Source organism: Onychostoma macrolepis, chromosome 22, assembly GCF_012432095.1.
Source record: "Onychostoma macrolepis isolate SWU-2019 chromosome 22, ASM1243209v1, whole genome shotgun sequence".
Lineage (NCBI taxonomy): Eukaryota > Metazoa > Chordata > Actinopteri > Cypriniformes > Cyprinidae > Onychostoma > Onychostoma macrolepis.
The window spans coordinates 5,144,846-5,159,676 of NC_081176.1; the positions used below are offsets into that span (position 1 = coordinate 5,144,846).

General features: G+C 36.2%; 1 protein-coding gene across 1 annotated transcript; it reads left to right on the plus strand.

The window, feature by feature from the left end:
• The first annotated feature begins 1,796 nt into the window (after nucleotides 1–1,796).
• Nucleotides 1,797–6,361, plus strand: LOC131529848 (uncharacterized). The gene is made up of 6 exons (XM_058759790.1): nucleotides 1,797–1,923; nucleotides 2,436–2,756; nucleotides 2,905–3,222; nucleotides 4,183–4,494; nucleotides 4,669–5,007; nucleotides 5,221–6,361. The coding sequence occupies exons 1-6, from the start codon at nucleotides 1,875–1,877 to the stop codon at nucleotides 5,295–5,297; spliced, it is 1,416 nt and encodes a 471-aa protein (XP_058615773.1). The 5' UTR covers nucleotides 1,797–1,874; the 3' UTR covers nucleotides 5,298–6,361.
• The last annotated feature ends 8,470 nt before the right edge of the window (nucleotides 6,362–14,831 follow it).

Consider the following 14,831-nt stretch of genomic DNA (forward strand, 5'->3'; position numbering starts at 1 on the left):
GCTGAGCACAAGCCTCCTTTACTAATTCCAAAATGGCACTTTAGAACTAGTAAGGAAGGAACGTTTAGTTGCTTCATTAAATGTTTATTGTATTACTTTAGTAAAAGTGGTGCATTGTATTATGAGAGAGATTACCTGCATCTGATCCAGCATTCATTCTTCAGATCAATCTCATATTCACAATTAGTTTGAATGTCAGATAGGCTATCCTTTCATCTGTTATTAAGGGTGATTTCTAATGATAGCGATGCTCGGTACATTTGTTGGCTGGTTTTGAAGCTGGTTTTGAAAGAAAAAAAAATAACTTCCTTGTTCAAAACTGCAATTATTTTTCTATTTAAAAGTCTTTACTTCTGACTCATAAAACTCTTGTCGCCATCTAATGGCGGAACAATGGAACTAAAATCACCATTACGAACACTCACACACCATTTACCAATACTAAATACTACTATTATTCATATAAAATATTATTTATTGAACAACAATATTTAATAAACAACAACAGCCATCATAAAAGTTGCTGACATACTGTTACGTGCATGTTTCAGTTTAGTTCCGTTTTGCCTTTATTTGGTAGTTCCTGTTCTCATTAGTTAATCATCGTTCATTCTTATCACCTGTCTTGTATCATTCATATCGTTTGCTCATTAGTTTGCCTGTCTTTATAAGCCTTCTGTTTCTGTTCCGTCTTTGTCTCGTATTTATGTTGGTTAAATGGAAATTGTGTGTTGATGTGTATTAAAAACTCCTTTTTGTCTACTCTTTCGTAGTGCGTAGTTTCTACAACCACATCCCATAAGACATACAGCATTGAAGTTACATAAACATAATGAGATTTAGCCAAAACTATTTGCTCTGGAATAAATAATAGATTGAGACCAAAGACTGCCCATTAGATTTACCCAAAACAAAATATATCTCATGTTTATAGAGACAGCAGAACCAGTAACATATAAAAGATCAACAGTGTACCGTCCAAATTCTTTAATTTAGAACAGCGAACTGCAAGAACAGCTTACATTTCCAAAAACCTGCAGTACTCCAAGAAAAAGTGTAGTCTGCTCAGACCCTAAGCACTTTTCCACGACAAAGGCAGTTTTTACAGCGTTGGCATGGCATGGCACACACACTCTAAAATCAAATCTGTGCGCACAAACACTTTGTAAATGAGGCCCCATGTGTTTTGTGCTGTTCAGACTCTCTTGAAATAAAACAAGAGGATGAGCAAAAGTGGATTTGAGCCACATTTATTGCAGTGTGAGTGTAGCTGTAGCGGTTCTGAAATAACTGAAAACCACACCTTTTATACTTTCATAAAAAGAGCATGCAGTAACAAAATCATTTAACAAACAGTAATTCTACCATCAGGCAATGTTGTTCTGCAGCAATGTTTGGCAGAAGAGGTCCCGGCCCCAGGTATCGGCTTCGACCGCGCCATCATGTGGCAAAAACGACTAATAGCACCTCAGTCGTTCTTGAGAAGTGGGACAAAACAGGGTACAAAATTGAAAAAGTAAAACCCTGTACTCAGACAAATGAAAATACATTTATGTATCTTATATGTACTAAGCTACTGAGCTATGCTTTGATACAACCTAACAACTTTTCTCTTTTTTTAACAAAATGTGCTTTAATGAGTGTGAACTAACTTTAATTAGTAGCCTTACTTTCACTTTAACTTTACAAGGGATGCTCTCACACACTGCACAGACACGTTCGTCGGGTTTTTCTGATCAATGCATTCTGAGAAAAGGAACGTCTGAGAACTGCTGAGTAACTGCTCTCGTTCGTCTGCGTCTGTCAGTGTGGTGCAAATTGGTCTTATGGCGACAGAACGCTTTTTATTTACACGTAATATGCATTAATTCAAAATGAAGGTCTTTATTTTGTGCATCATATTGTGTGCATTCTTCGTGCCTGGTAAGACCTCTATTTGTAACACTCTTTCTGACAGCAGCCTAAAGTATAAAAAGAAAGCGATGGAGCTGTGATGCCGTTTCATATTAATCGGATTTACTCACTTAACAGTCCACAGAAATGTATTATTTATAACTGTTTTAATTAGCTGCGCGTTTAGATTTACATGTTGATATGTTTTGTGTGGAGATAAACGCTAGAGCGGTTTAATTTTAAGGAAACCAATTAATATAGTCGTAATTAATAACACTCAAATATACAGCATTCATGACTGAATGCACAAATACTTAAAAAGCGATATATGAATCAAGACATGGTTTGTATAATGTTCATACAGTTGTATGTGAGATCATCTCATAGATCATCTGTGAGACTCATGAATGTTTGTGTGATGAGTGAATGTTTTATTATGTTTAAATCAGCAATGTTCTTATTCAGTTTTGTTTTGCATGTGTCATGCATGTATTGCATTTGAGACATATTTCTTTACTTACGGGCTGTTATTTCTTCTTCAGTTGCGTCTGATGTTGGTGCAGATGTAGTGTCAGTGTCAGTGATGGAGGGAGATTCAGTCACTCTATACACTGGAGTTAACAAATCCCAACAAGAAAGAATAAAATGGTATTTTAATAGCAGTCGCATCGCAGAAATCACTCAATATCAGAGGAAGATCTGTACAGATGAACAGTGTGATGAGAGATTCAGAGCCAGACTGGAAGTGGACCATCAGACTGGATCTCTGACCATCACAGACATCAGAATTGCAGACTCTGGACTCTGTCAACTAGAGATCATCAGCCGCAACACTGAAATAATATTCAATGTTACTGTTAGAGGTGAGTCATTTAGTGAATGTTGTGTTTGAATCTCATCATAGGTAGACATTCATGGCTACTTTTTCAGTACCTGTAAATGAATTCAGTTTTGTTTAAAACTATATAATTAGTTTTGACATATAGTGTCTCATTTTGGTTTGTATTATAGCCATTTCTGCTGCTGAACTAGATAAAATGAAGAAAATGGGAGAATCTGTCAGTTTAGATCCTGGTGTAATACAAAACCCAGATAATGTGATGATGTGGTATTTTAACGACACTCACATCGCTGAAATCACTGGAGATCAGAGTGAGATCTGTGAAGATGAACAGTGTAAGGACAGATTCAGAGACAGACTGAAGCTGGATCATCAGACTGGATCTCTGACCATCATGAAGACCAGAACCACAGACTCTGGACTTTATTATTTACAAATCAACAGCAGCAGATTCAGCATCAGTAGGAGCTTCAGTGTTAGCATCAGTGGTGAGTGATATTTACTCAATCAGTGCATTTTCTATTGCAGTATAGATAATCTTTATCACCTTCATGCAATCTACGTAAATGAACAAAGTTTACTCTTTCTCCATGTTACTAAGGTAACAAGTTTTTTTTTTTTTTTTTTGGGTCACACTTTTAGCTCCAGGAATTTGCAGATCATACTTCTGCATGTTTTGTATGCCTCAAACAGGCTGATCAAGTCCAGCAGCTAATGGATGTTTACATTCCATACATTTTTTTTTTTTTTTTTGCGAAAGGACTGCTACAGCCATTTCCTTTGTATTTTCTAGTCACGTAGCACAAATTTCAAAATTTCACTCTGGTTTGATATGGCTTGAACCAATCAAAAAAGGTTGCGCAAGGATCTTTGTTTGATATCTTACATAATATACTACATTTTACCATCACTGTCTGAAATAATTGAATGTTAAATAATTGACCACCTCAGAAATGGGCTGTGCAGCTGACATGAGCAGGTCCATAAATGTATGAAAAGCCAAAGGCTATGACTAAAAGACATTAATACCGTAAAATAAGTGATAGATTCTGAATAGAAACATAAAATAAGTTAATTTAACTTATAATATGGTGAGAAATAACACTGATTTCCCATTCTTTATCAGTAGTCCATAATAATATACCATAATTATTACTACATTTAAATCAATGACATTCTTAGGTTGTTTGTTTGCATGTGTTACATGTTTGCATTTACATACTAGTCATACTTTTCTCTACCTACTGTCTGTATGACTGGGATGCCTTGAATGCTTCTTCAAAAAAACTTTCAATTTTTACCGATGATACTTTTGTTGATGAAAATAAATTTACATCTGCAGTCCTATTTCAGCAGCTGCTACTGTCTCACATTTTCACAGCACTTTACTGTTGTATATTTTTTGCTCCATTATCCCAGAATCGGCTAACAGTTTGTTTCTTCTCCAGGTGATCAAACAGATGATGTGTCCGTGATGGAGGGAGATTCTGTCACTCTACACACTGGTTTTAAACATATCATACGAGAAGGCAGACATATTAGAACAGAATGGTATTTTAATGATATTCACATAGCACAACGCAATGGATCTGTGAGTAAGATCTGTACTGATTTAGAGCGATTCAGAGACAGATTGAAGCTGAACAGGCACACAGGTGATCTCACCATCAGACATATCAGGACCTCAGATTCAGGACTTTATAAACTACAGATTAACATCAGACAACACTGCATTCTGAAGATGTTCAATGTTGCAGTTGGTGAGTTTTGTTTTTTTTCTTTACAGTGACATTCTACAAGAAAAAAAAATGAGATGGGAGGAAAAATTGTATCAGTGCTTTTGTGTTCCAACACAAAATAATGATGAACACAATACACTAACGCTTAATTAACACACAAAAAAAGATTCCAGCAGCTGTTGGTTTGTGTTTCAGATGTTCCTGTTGTTCAACGAGATGAAATAGAGAGAAATTCAGTGAAGGAGGGAGAATCTCTCACTTTATATCCTGGTGTAATAAAAAACCTAAATGATGTAATGACATGGCATTTTAATCACATTCTCTTCACTGAAATCATTGAAGATCTTAGCTTTACCTGTACACACGACCCGTGTACATATGTTGATGGGAGATTCAGAGACACATTGAATCTGGACAATCAAACTGGATCTCTAACCATCACAAACATCACAACTGAACACGCTGGACATTATCATCTAAAGATCAACAGCAGCAGATTCAGCATCAAAAGGACCTTCAGTGTTACTGTCAATGGTGAGTATCGTTTAATCATAAAAATTAATCATAAAAATCAATGTTATTTTTATGAAAAGTGTGCTGATGTTTCCAGTGTTGCGATGCGGTTTTAACTTCCAAACCCAGCAGATGGCGCCATTTATCAGTTGAATCAATATCATAAGGTGCAAATATCAGTCAAAGCTATCAGTTGCTCTGCAGTAATAGTAATGTCTGTGTTTATCATTACAGGTTCAGGTCAGTCTTCAGCAGGAATACAGTGCATGTTGCTTCTGTTCTGCTGCTCGTGGCTGCAGTTGTTGGTGTGATTTCTCTATTGGTGCACATACTCTTCACAGAACAGATCACAAAAGTAGACTGCTTAATGTAAATGATCTAGGATGAACCGTGATTTTTGCCAAAGATCTGAACTGAAACTGTTACTTTTACAGAAAATTTTGATATGGATAAAGCTGTGTTAACATACCTGAAATGATCCAAGTTTTGATGTAAATTCTGTCTAACACATGTAGACTGAAAACAGTGTTATAACCTACCACACTGCCATAAACATCACACAGTAATTCAGAAATACATGCAAGGGATGCACAAAATACATAAACACAAATGGTGACACATTCTGGTCATACTGTAAATGCAATGAATACACAGGCCAAGCATGTAATGATACCTTGCACAAAACTTGTACCCTTGTAAACACAATGGGTCATTGATGATACTTACATTATCAAACTGACCCAAAACAGACTGTAGATTTCAGAAAACAATGCAGAAAATCAAAAATGTGAACCTTTTTTTTTATATAAATAACATATCTTCAAGCTTGTATGACTGATGTATCGGTTTCATTTTGGATTTTTCCTCTTTTTGACCAATGGTAAGCTCAGACATGTGGTAGGAAGACTTGGACTACACCTTCATATGCAGGGATCAATGTTGGCCAAAGAGTGGTTGGACTTAACAATATGCAGTAGTGGAGACACAACTTGCATAACTGTGGAAGGAAATCTGGTGGCATAAATGAAGCCTGGGACTGCAGATGAAATCATAAGTAGAGCAAAGGAGGGTAACTTAGAGTCCAGTGTTTAAAAGCAGATTGCACATTTGGAAGAGAACACAATTTTCATATAATTATAATGATGATAAATATGTAATAACACTTGTTGGATTTGTGCTGGTCAGACAGTGTCTGAGCATTGAAACATATGCGCAACTGTATTACTCAATAAACTCTGCACCTTTTTTAATAGTTATCATCACTTCGTCTCCTGCTTCTGCTCTTCTCTGGCTTTGCTCAGACAATTTCTTGGCTGACAAAAGACTGTTAAAACAATTTTAGGTAAGACAAATGGCTAATTGTGGGTACCAGACAAGACTTGCTGTTAACAGGATTTGGGTATTAGACAACTTTGCTGACTAGTTGTTCTGTTACCAAGCAAAACATAATAAGCCTTAGAACGTCTGGAGTAGGAGGAACTCATCCTCACTAGGCTGCAGCCTTCCATTTGAGAAGCACCTTTTGAATCCTATATTGAGAGGATTCTGACTAATTTAAAAGCCTCTAATTGGCCATTGCATTATGTGCTCAACAAACATGTCTATGATCGGCTACATTGCTCAATGCGTCAAAAACACATTGTAAATAGAGATCTATGATGCTCTTCACAGAACACTGACACAAATAAGGTAGCGGATTAACCTGGTACTCGGTATTACTTAACCTCTTTAGCACAATGGTAACCCACAAAAAACCTGACATAACAACAATGAACACTAACGGATCTCCCCTAATATTAATCATGTGCAAAAATGCATTAAATAGTGTTTAATTTCAACATTTACTCTCGTTGCAGAATCTAAAGCAAAGCATGCTGGAAACTAGTAATCATTCCATTTGAGTTAATATAATCAGTTATTGAACTTTCCAAAAAACTTTTTATTAAAATCACTGGACTATAAAAAGCTTAACAAAACATTTAAGTGTCTATCCAAACACCTTCATCAGTTGTAAACAGGAGGTAACTCTGGCAAATATATCCACAAAAGTCACATGATCAACAGACCTATAGAGGTCATATGACTACTAGATTAAATGTGCAGCACATGCCAGAGTAGAACGTACCCCTCCTACACTCCGAACAGAGCACTCCAATCTCTCCTTGCAGCTTCGTGGCACCGTTTCCAGCACAGCATCATAGGCATGAGACAGATGGTGCCCCAACCCCCCTCCCCTATTCAAAGAGGGACGCTCGACCTTGACATGAATCGCTTCCTTTACGCCTCTTTCAAACCACCTCTCTTCTCTATCCAAAATTCTCACCTCATGGTGTTTGGATAGACATCGAAACGTCTTGTTAAGCTTTTTATAGTCCAGTGAATTTAATAAAAATTAAATTTTTTGGAAAGTTTTAAACACCTGGATGGTTTAGTGATGAATCTACACAGATAAATCAGTTATTGAGTTTACATAACTTTTTCTATTAGGTGCAATGAACTTTCAGAAATATTTGAGTGAAATAAACTTTCATTTAATAAATTTGACTGTAGTATCCAAATTATGTTATTATATTTAACAGCCACTACTTAAGTACATGTAGAAACTCAAGGTGAGTTAGAAGATAAAGCACCTGTATGCTAATATACCATGGGAAAATCCTCTACCAAATGAATCAAGCAGCAGATTGAAACGGACATTGAAAAGGTTTGTTAAATGCCCGAAACACAGGACACTTAGCTTATTTAATGCACTTCATTTGTTTAAAAGTGAATGTTTATTACCAGCTCTGTACATCTCCATGGGTGTCGCCATGTTTGCATCATACATTTCTTTCTAAAACTCCAGATTAAACTCCAGTTTCATTGTGCTTTTCCCTTTAAGGAAGTTTACTATTTGTTGACTGAATAACAATTACTAGTCCCTCATCATCTATCCTCCATTATTGTGTCATTTTGAGAGGAGGTGTTGTCGTGGAACAAACAAAGGTCTTCTCAAATTTGTCAATAAAGCTCAAGAAGCAGAGTTCCAGATGTCAAAATAAGACTTTTTTGAACACAGCAACAAAGCCGAGATGACAGCTGCCACATCTGAGTCTTTGTCTGTCTGGGCACCCATACTTATAACTTGTTCTTATCAGTCTTTTCAACCAAAAAATTGATTTGTTAGTTTTGCTACAATTAATTCTTACTCCTCCCACTCTCACCCCTCCCACTGGATGCAGGTGTCCAATGGAAAGCACCATACTTGCCCACTGGAGAGCGCCCAAGACTCACAGTCTATATTAAGACATTCAGTAATGAAACAATCATCAAAACAATCACCATATTGATCAGTATATTGATTATAACCATACCTTATATTTTTTAATAAAATATCACAACAGAACAATTCTGAAAATCAACAGGCCTATCATATATACAGAAACAACATGGGAGTTTTGCAGTGTTTCATTTTTGACACAAAATCCGCCTGGAAAATGAATTGCAGACATTAAGGTGCATTCATTCCAACTTGTAAAAAGCGTTCACGTCCTAAACTCAGACTTTTCCAAGAGCTTGTACCATGTTACCACTGCAGATTCATTTCGGCATTGATCGTGTTTCCATAACCACACATATATTTCCGAGTTCGAGAACATGAACATTACAGGTTGTCATTGTGGGGTCTGTTGGATGAAACCGTTTATGGTTTTTACCCAGGTAAGTTTGCATTTGGTTTAAGCACAACTCTGACTTTTCTGGCCCAAGAAGGTTGGTTTTGAGCAGGTTTCATCGCCATGGTAATTAGGCTACAAGGCTAACCTGCTCCAGAACAGGTGTTATTCTGGGTTAGGGATTGCAAACCCAAACTGAACCAATCAGCTGTGAGTAAAGTGACATACAATACAGTGAAATAATTTTCAAATCGATCCAGGCAAGCAAAGAATATGTGTTCTTTGTATAAAAATATAAAGAATAATGCTGTTTAATGCATTTGAGACTTTGTATTTTCCTCAGTGCATAACAGTGTTATATTCTCCATCTGAAAATGTTATGCAAATATATTCATTTTGCTGTCAGGAGTGGGGAAGGCTTACGCGAGTGAATGAATGCTGCTGTGCGCATGCGCGCTAAACAGACGGAACAGAGTAGGAGCACAGTAATTCTTAGAAAAAAATATACATTTTGCTAAAGGATTTGTTCTTGGACATTAAATGTGCCTCATGTAGAATTTTAAACCTACAAGTAAGTTTATTTTTGTGATAGCAGTAACTGTAAGGGACTATTTTAATGGGTGATTGACACTCGATCTGACCAACCATAATGGCGAATCTGCTATTTTGTCTGACAATCCAGACAGGAGAGTAGATTATTGTCAGTGGATTTGAACTTGAAAAATGGTGTGCATTGCAATCGCTTTCCGCGATTAAAGCAAGATACCTTCTGATGTTCATTCATGTTTATTTTGTGCTATAACTAATAAAGAGGAATGCTGCTTGAACCGAGGTGCTACAGCGATCTGTCACAATAACTAAGGTGTCTTTGCTAAGCTTTACTAAGCTCAAATGAGTTTATTATTATTGTTTATTTTTATTTATTTGATTTATTATTTATGTAGCTTTTTCTGTACTCTTTTATTTTTTAATTGATAGAGGTTAATGAAGTCGAATATTTGTATGTAAGAGAATCAGTAATATCATTGTGTTTCTACTGGTCAGTGTTAGAGGAACTCAGGATTAGCCTGACAGTTAGCCTGACCCAGACCAGGTTAGTTTCCCTGCCCAAGTTTCCACAGTGACTGAGCTTGTATAGCTGATATAATTAGATGCTAATATGAAATTTTTAACAGGCAGCTTGGGAGGCCATGGCGGAACAGGCAGTCCAGGGCGCCAGGGTGGAACAGGGAGCTCAGGGCGCCATGGTGGGACAGGCAGTCTCAGAAGGCCATGGCGGACAGCTTCCGAAATCCAAAAGGTGTGATGCACAAACTTGCATGAACTCTAACAATTCCAGTAGATACAGTGGGCTATTTGATCATATTTTTTGGGGGGAGATTTTCATACACAGGCCCCTCCTTTGATTTCTGCAAAGAAAATACAAACTCAATCAGGAATCTGCTAATGTGACGGGCAATTATTAGCACATTAATTTAGGATTCTCTGTGCAAATCTTAATCTGTAAATACTGACAATTTTGTTTTGTTTTGAAAAACTACTACTACAGAACAGAGCAGCAAAAAAGTTGGAAGTTGTGGCCTAATGGTTATAAAGTCGGACTTGTAACACAAAGGTTCTCAGGTCCGGCAGGAATTTTAGGTGGGGGGAGTGAATGTACAGCGCTCTCTTCCACCTTCAATACCGTGACTGAGGTGCCCTTGAGCAAGGCACCGAACCCCCAACTGCTCCCTGGGCACTGCTCCGGGGGGTGTGCACTTAGGATGGGTTAAATGAAGAGCACAAATTCCGAGTATGGGTAACCATACTTGGCCACATGTCGTCACTTTCAAAAGAATATGATATCAGTCTCGTTCATCACAACTTTTTAAGCAGTTAAATCATCAAAAAGGTTACATTTTATTTCTGAAGGTGGTCACGGCAGCCACTGTACTGAGAATGTTTTTTACACAAAAGCAACATCAAAGATACTTCTTGTTGCAGCACGTCTACAAATCAACCAATGGCCACTAAAGCTGCATTTCCCCCCAGATAATCATGAACCACAGAGCAGCTGCACCTCAAGACCAGACTTCAGCACAGGTCACATGGTTAACAGCTTTGTGTCATACTTTTTTTTTTTTCACTGACAAACTAATTGTATAAAGCAGGCATCCTCAAATCTGGCCCACTCCTGCAGAGTTTAGCTCTAACCCTACTCAAACACACCTGAGCATGCTAATCAGAGGTAGGTGAGTTTGATCAGGGTTGGAGCTAAACTCTGCAGCAGATTGGCCCTCCAGGGAAAGATTTGAGGAACCCTGGTATAAAGCTTTGTATGGGTTATTTGAGAATAACAACCAGTTTTTTCCATTTATGAAATTTGGAAAGTTGTGAAATTTGGCACACAAATAGAGGACATTAGAAAATAGAACATTTAGAGTCTTTAACTCAAACTCTTTAGTGCTACAAACAGGCCAAATTAGCACCAAATAAGCATTGTTTCTGCGGATCAAGCAATTTAGAATTTTCCAAAAAATCTACTTTTTCTAACTCTTCTTAGTCGGTTTATCCAATTTTCACCAAAATAGGCACAGATCATCTTCAGACCATTCTGTCTTTACAATTTAAAAAATAAAAAATAATTTTTTCAGATTTTTGATAGACCAAACCGTTCTCGTAAAGCACAGTTACGAATTTAACAAAGTTCATGCAAAAATGGATGTGAGGCTATGTCTCTGCAATGTATTAGTGGATTCAGACCAAACTTGGTATGTGTTACAGCAAGCATGACCTGAGGGTACATTTAGCACAGTGCCACCTACTGTTCAAAAATTGACATTTTATGATCTTACTGTTTTTCGTGTTGTTGGTTTAAACAATGCTGATTCAGTTCCGTCTTCCTCTTGTGTCTGGACTGCATTAACAATAATATGTATTGACACAACAGTTACAGTATTATATTAAAATATCAGTCTTAAAAAATATAAATATTTGTACGGATTAATTGCGTGTTCTGCTGACCTGTTTTTCTACATTTCCAGCAGATGCAGCACATCACAACTGTAGCTAAAATCAACAGAGACCCAGAAGCAGAAATCAGCACTATGTAAAATAAAGGTAGACCCTGAGTGGGCAGATGAGCTGGAAAACAATATAATGAACAGAAATATGGATAAATGTAAACAACAGTGTTATTTTCAATGTAGTGTGTTGATGAGAGCATGTCATCTAAAACGTTAAAATGATTAAACATTTCAATATGTAGTTAAAGGTATATTCATACTTCTGTAGACGTTAAGCTCAATGTTTGTGTGTGTGTTAATCAACTTTAAACCATAAACACAGTTGAATAAGCTAAACCCCAAATATTCCTTTAATAAAACCAGAGTGTGAACACTTGAACAACTGATCTCTGCTCACCATAGACAGAAACATTGAATGTTTTAGATGACAGTTTTGCTCCACTTATCTTTACTTCATAGAGTCCAGCATGTTGAGTTGTGATGTTTGTGATGGTCAGAGATCCAGTTTGATTGTCCAGCTTCAGTCTGTTTCTGAATTTCTCATCAGTACCATCATATGTAAAGAATATTCCAACATCTCTACTGATTTCAGCTATCAGAGACTTTTCATCTACAAAATTCCACAGTATATCATCGTCTTCATGTATTTCAGTAACATCAGTGTTTAGAGTGACAGAATCTCCCTCCATCACTGACACTGACTCACCAAACACACCTGGAGAACATGTCACAGATTAAAGATCCTGGTGGTTTACAAAGCCTGAAATCAGATGCTGTCTGTAACCTTTAAACATGAACTGAAGAATAGGATCAGAGATTCAAAAGAAAGGTGATATACATGTACAGACAATGTGAACCAATAATTTGATCTTTAATTAGTTTGATCTGCTTGTAGAATAATATAAATATGTGCAGTTACAGGACAAGTCAATTAGACAATTGTCATTTTCTAAAATTTCATATTTTTGTATTTGGCTTTTTAAAACAGGCTCACTGAAAACAGTAGCAGAAGCATTACTGTAAAACAGGAAGAAATTAGGCCATGAAAATGTGTTCATAACTTACCCATCAGATGCCAACTACACAAACAGAACAAACAAAGCGTCTGAAACATTTTCTTCAATTGTTCAGTGAAAAGTCTGATGTAATAATAAGACTATCTGCTGATAAAAATCAATCTGATGTGAATCCTCCCACAACAGAGTATGGCCCTCCTAGCTCACACACATGCACTCTGTGAATGTGTGTTTTGAATATATATATATACATATACATTTTCTTCTGGCTCTAATTAAGAATAGTGTTTTTAATGGTGGAAAAATGGAAAATATTTATATAATTTAACACTAATAGTTTCTGAAAGGTAGTTTTCTGACTGTGTTAGGTACATAAAAGTAGAAAAGTGTCAAATTGTGTGTGTATATTGTATTAGACAACCTGAGTTTATTATTATTAATAATATTTCAATGGTTTAATAATCATTCAGTTGTTGCAAATGACAAAGATCATCTGATATTATTGCCAGCCTTACTGAAGTATGGCACGAGCAGCTCAACATTTGAGTCAAACTGAAAGCTGCTGCGGTCGGTTTTCTTCAGAAATCTGATTTGATCTGTTAGATGGACAAATATCTTGTGCATCAGTTTTGTTTCATTTGTGTTTATTTTGTAGGTGAAGGGTTTCTTCCTGTGCTGTGGTTATGAACCTCACAGTCACAGTCTGATTTCCCTTCTACACAAAATAGATTTACAATAAAATTAAATGAATTGATGAAAACTTGTCAGAACTGGGTTCTTACTAATCATTAATTGTATTGTTTGTTGTGTGTACAAATTGTCTTAAGTATTCCAACATTGACTTAATTGTTAAAATTGTTGAAATCGTTGTTATAAAAGTCAATAAGAAGAAACAAAACGATAGTGATGGCAAAATGAAGCACTGAGGCTTTTCTCTTAGATTCCATAATTAACAGTGGTTTACAGTGATCTTAGAACAGCTATGAGTTATTTAAGCATGGTGTCTACAATGATCCGTAGCTGCTCTAGCTCAGAGCTTATTGATTACATCAAATGCTGCATTTACCTTCATAAAATGAGTGCAAATAATAATAATAATGATAATAACAAACAGTAATACCATCAAGCAATGAAGTTCTGCAGCAACACATAGGCTACACAGTAATGCTCATCTCATTACGTCACAGGTATACTTTACAACGGCTTCGCTCGCGCTCGCGCCATCATGTGGTGAATACGTGTTTTTTTTTTTTGTTGTTGTTGTTTTTTTTGTTTATAACATTTTATTTTAATTGAAAGAAATAAATGGCATCAAAGTGATTAATACAGAAATGTTAATGAAGCATCAGTTGCAGAAAAGAAAACAAGAATAAAGTTTTTCTTGACTGATAAGCTATTTTCTTATTCTCTAACTAAAGAAAAAAAGTTAGTAGGCTACCCTATGTTTTATTTTCTGTTCCCATGTGCTACATAAAAATATTTTGACAAAACACATTTTACATTGAAGGACTTGCCTCGTTCGAGTTGTATATTTATTTATTTATTTTTTTTTTTTTTTTGGACAACTTCGGTTAGCCTTACTTTCACTTTACACGGGAGTCGGGACGTCACACCACACACTGCACAGACACGTTCATCGGGTTTTTACCGAAACATCTGAGTGTAACCTACTGCACTCGGTGGACTGCCGGAGCGGTGTGAATTAGCCTTTTAGCGACAGAACACTTTTTTATTTCCAGATTATCTGCATTAATTAAAAATGAAGGTCTTTGTTTTGTTCATCACATTGTGTGCATTCTTCGTGCCTGGTAAGAATTTGTCTTATAGTAGCCTATAAAAAAAAAAAAAACATTTTATAGTGTTTCATTTTTGTATCGGATTTAGTCACTACACTCGACAGAAATGTTTTTTTTTTTGACTGGTTTAATTATATATATATATATATATATATATTGTGTGGAGACAAAAACTAGTGGCGTTTGAAGATTAGCGTTTGAGGAAACCAATTAGCCTAAAGGACTAATAATAATTAATAATACTCAAACATATTAATCTCTGCATGAATATATGGTGTAATGTTCATAAAACGTAGTTCATACATAAGACTCACGTATGTTTGTCTGAGTATGTGTAAAACAGCAATGTTCTTATTCTGTTTTGTTTTGCATGTG

Coding starts and splice junctions, on each gene's coding strand:
- LOC131529848 (XM_058759790.1), top strand. CDS start 1,875: ATGAAGGTCTTTATTTTGTGCATCATATTGTGTGCATTCTTCGTGCCT. Junction 1,924..2,435: donor GTGTGCATTCTTCGTGCCTG/GTAAGACCTCTA, acceptor TTTCTTCTTCAG/TTGCGTCTGATGTTGGTGCA. Junction 4,495..4,668: donor GATGTTCAATGTTGCAGTTG/GTGAGTTTTGTT, acceptor TTTGTGTTTCAG/ATGTTCCTGTTGTTCAACGA.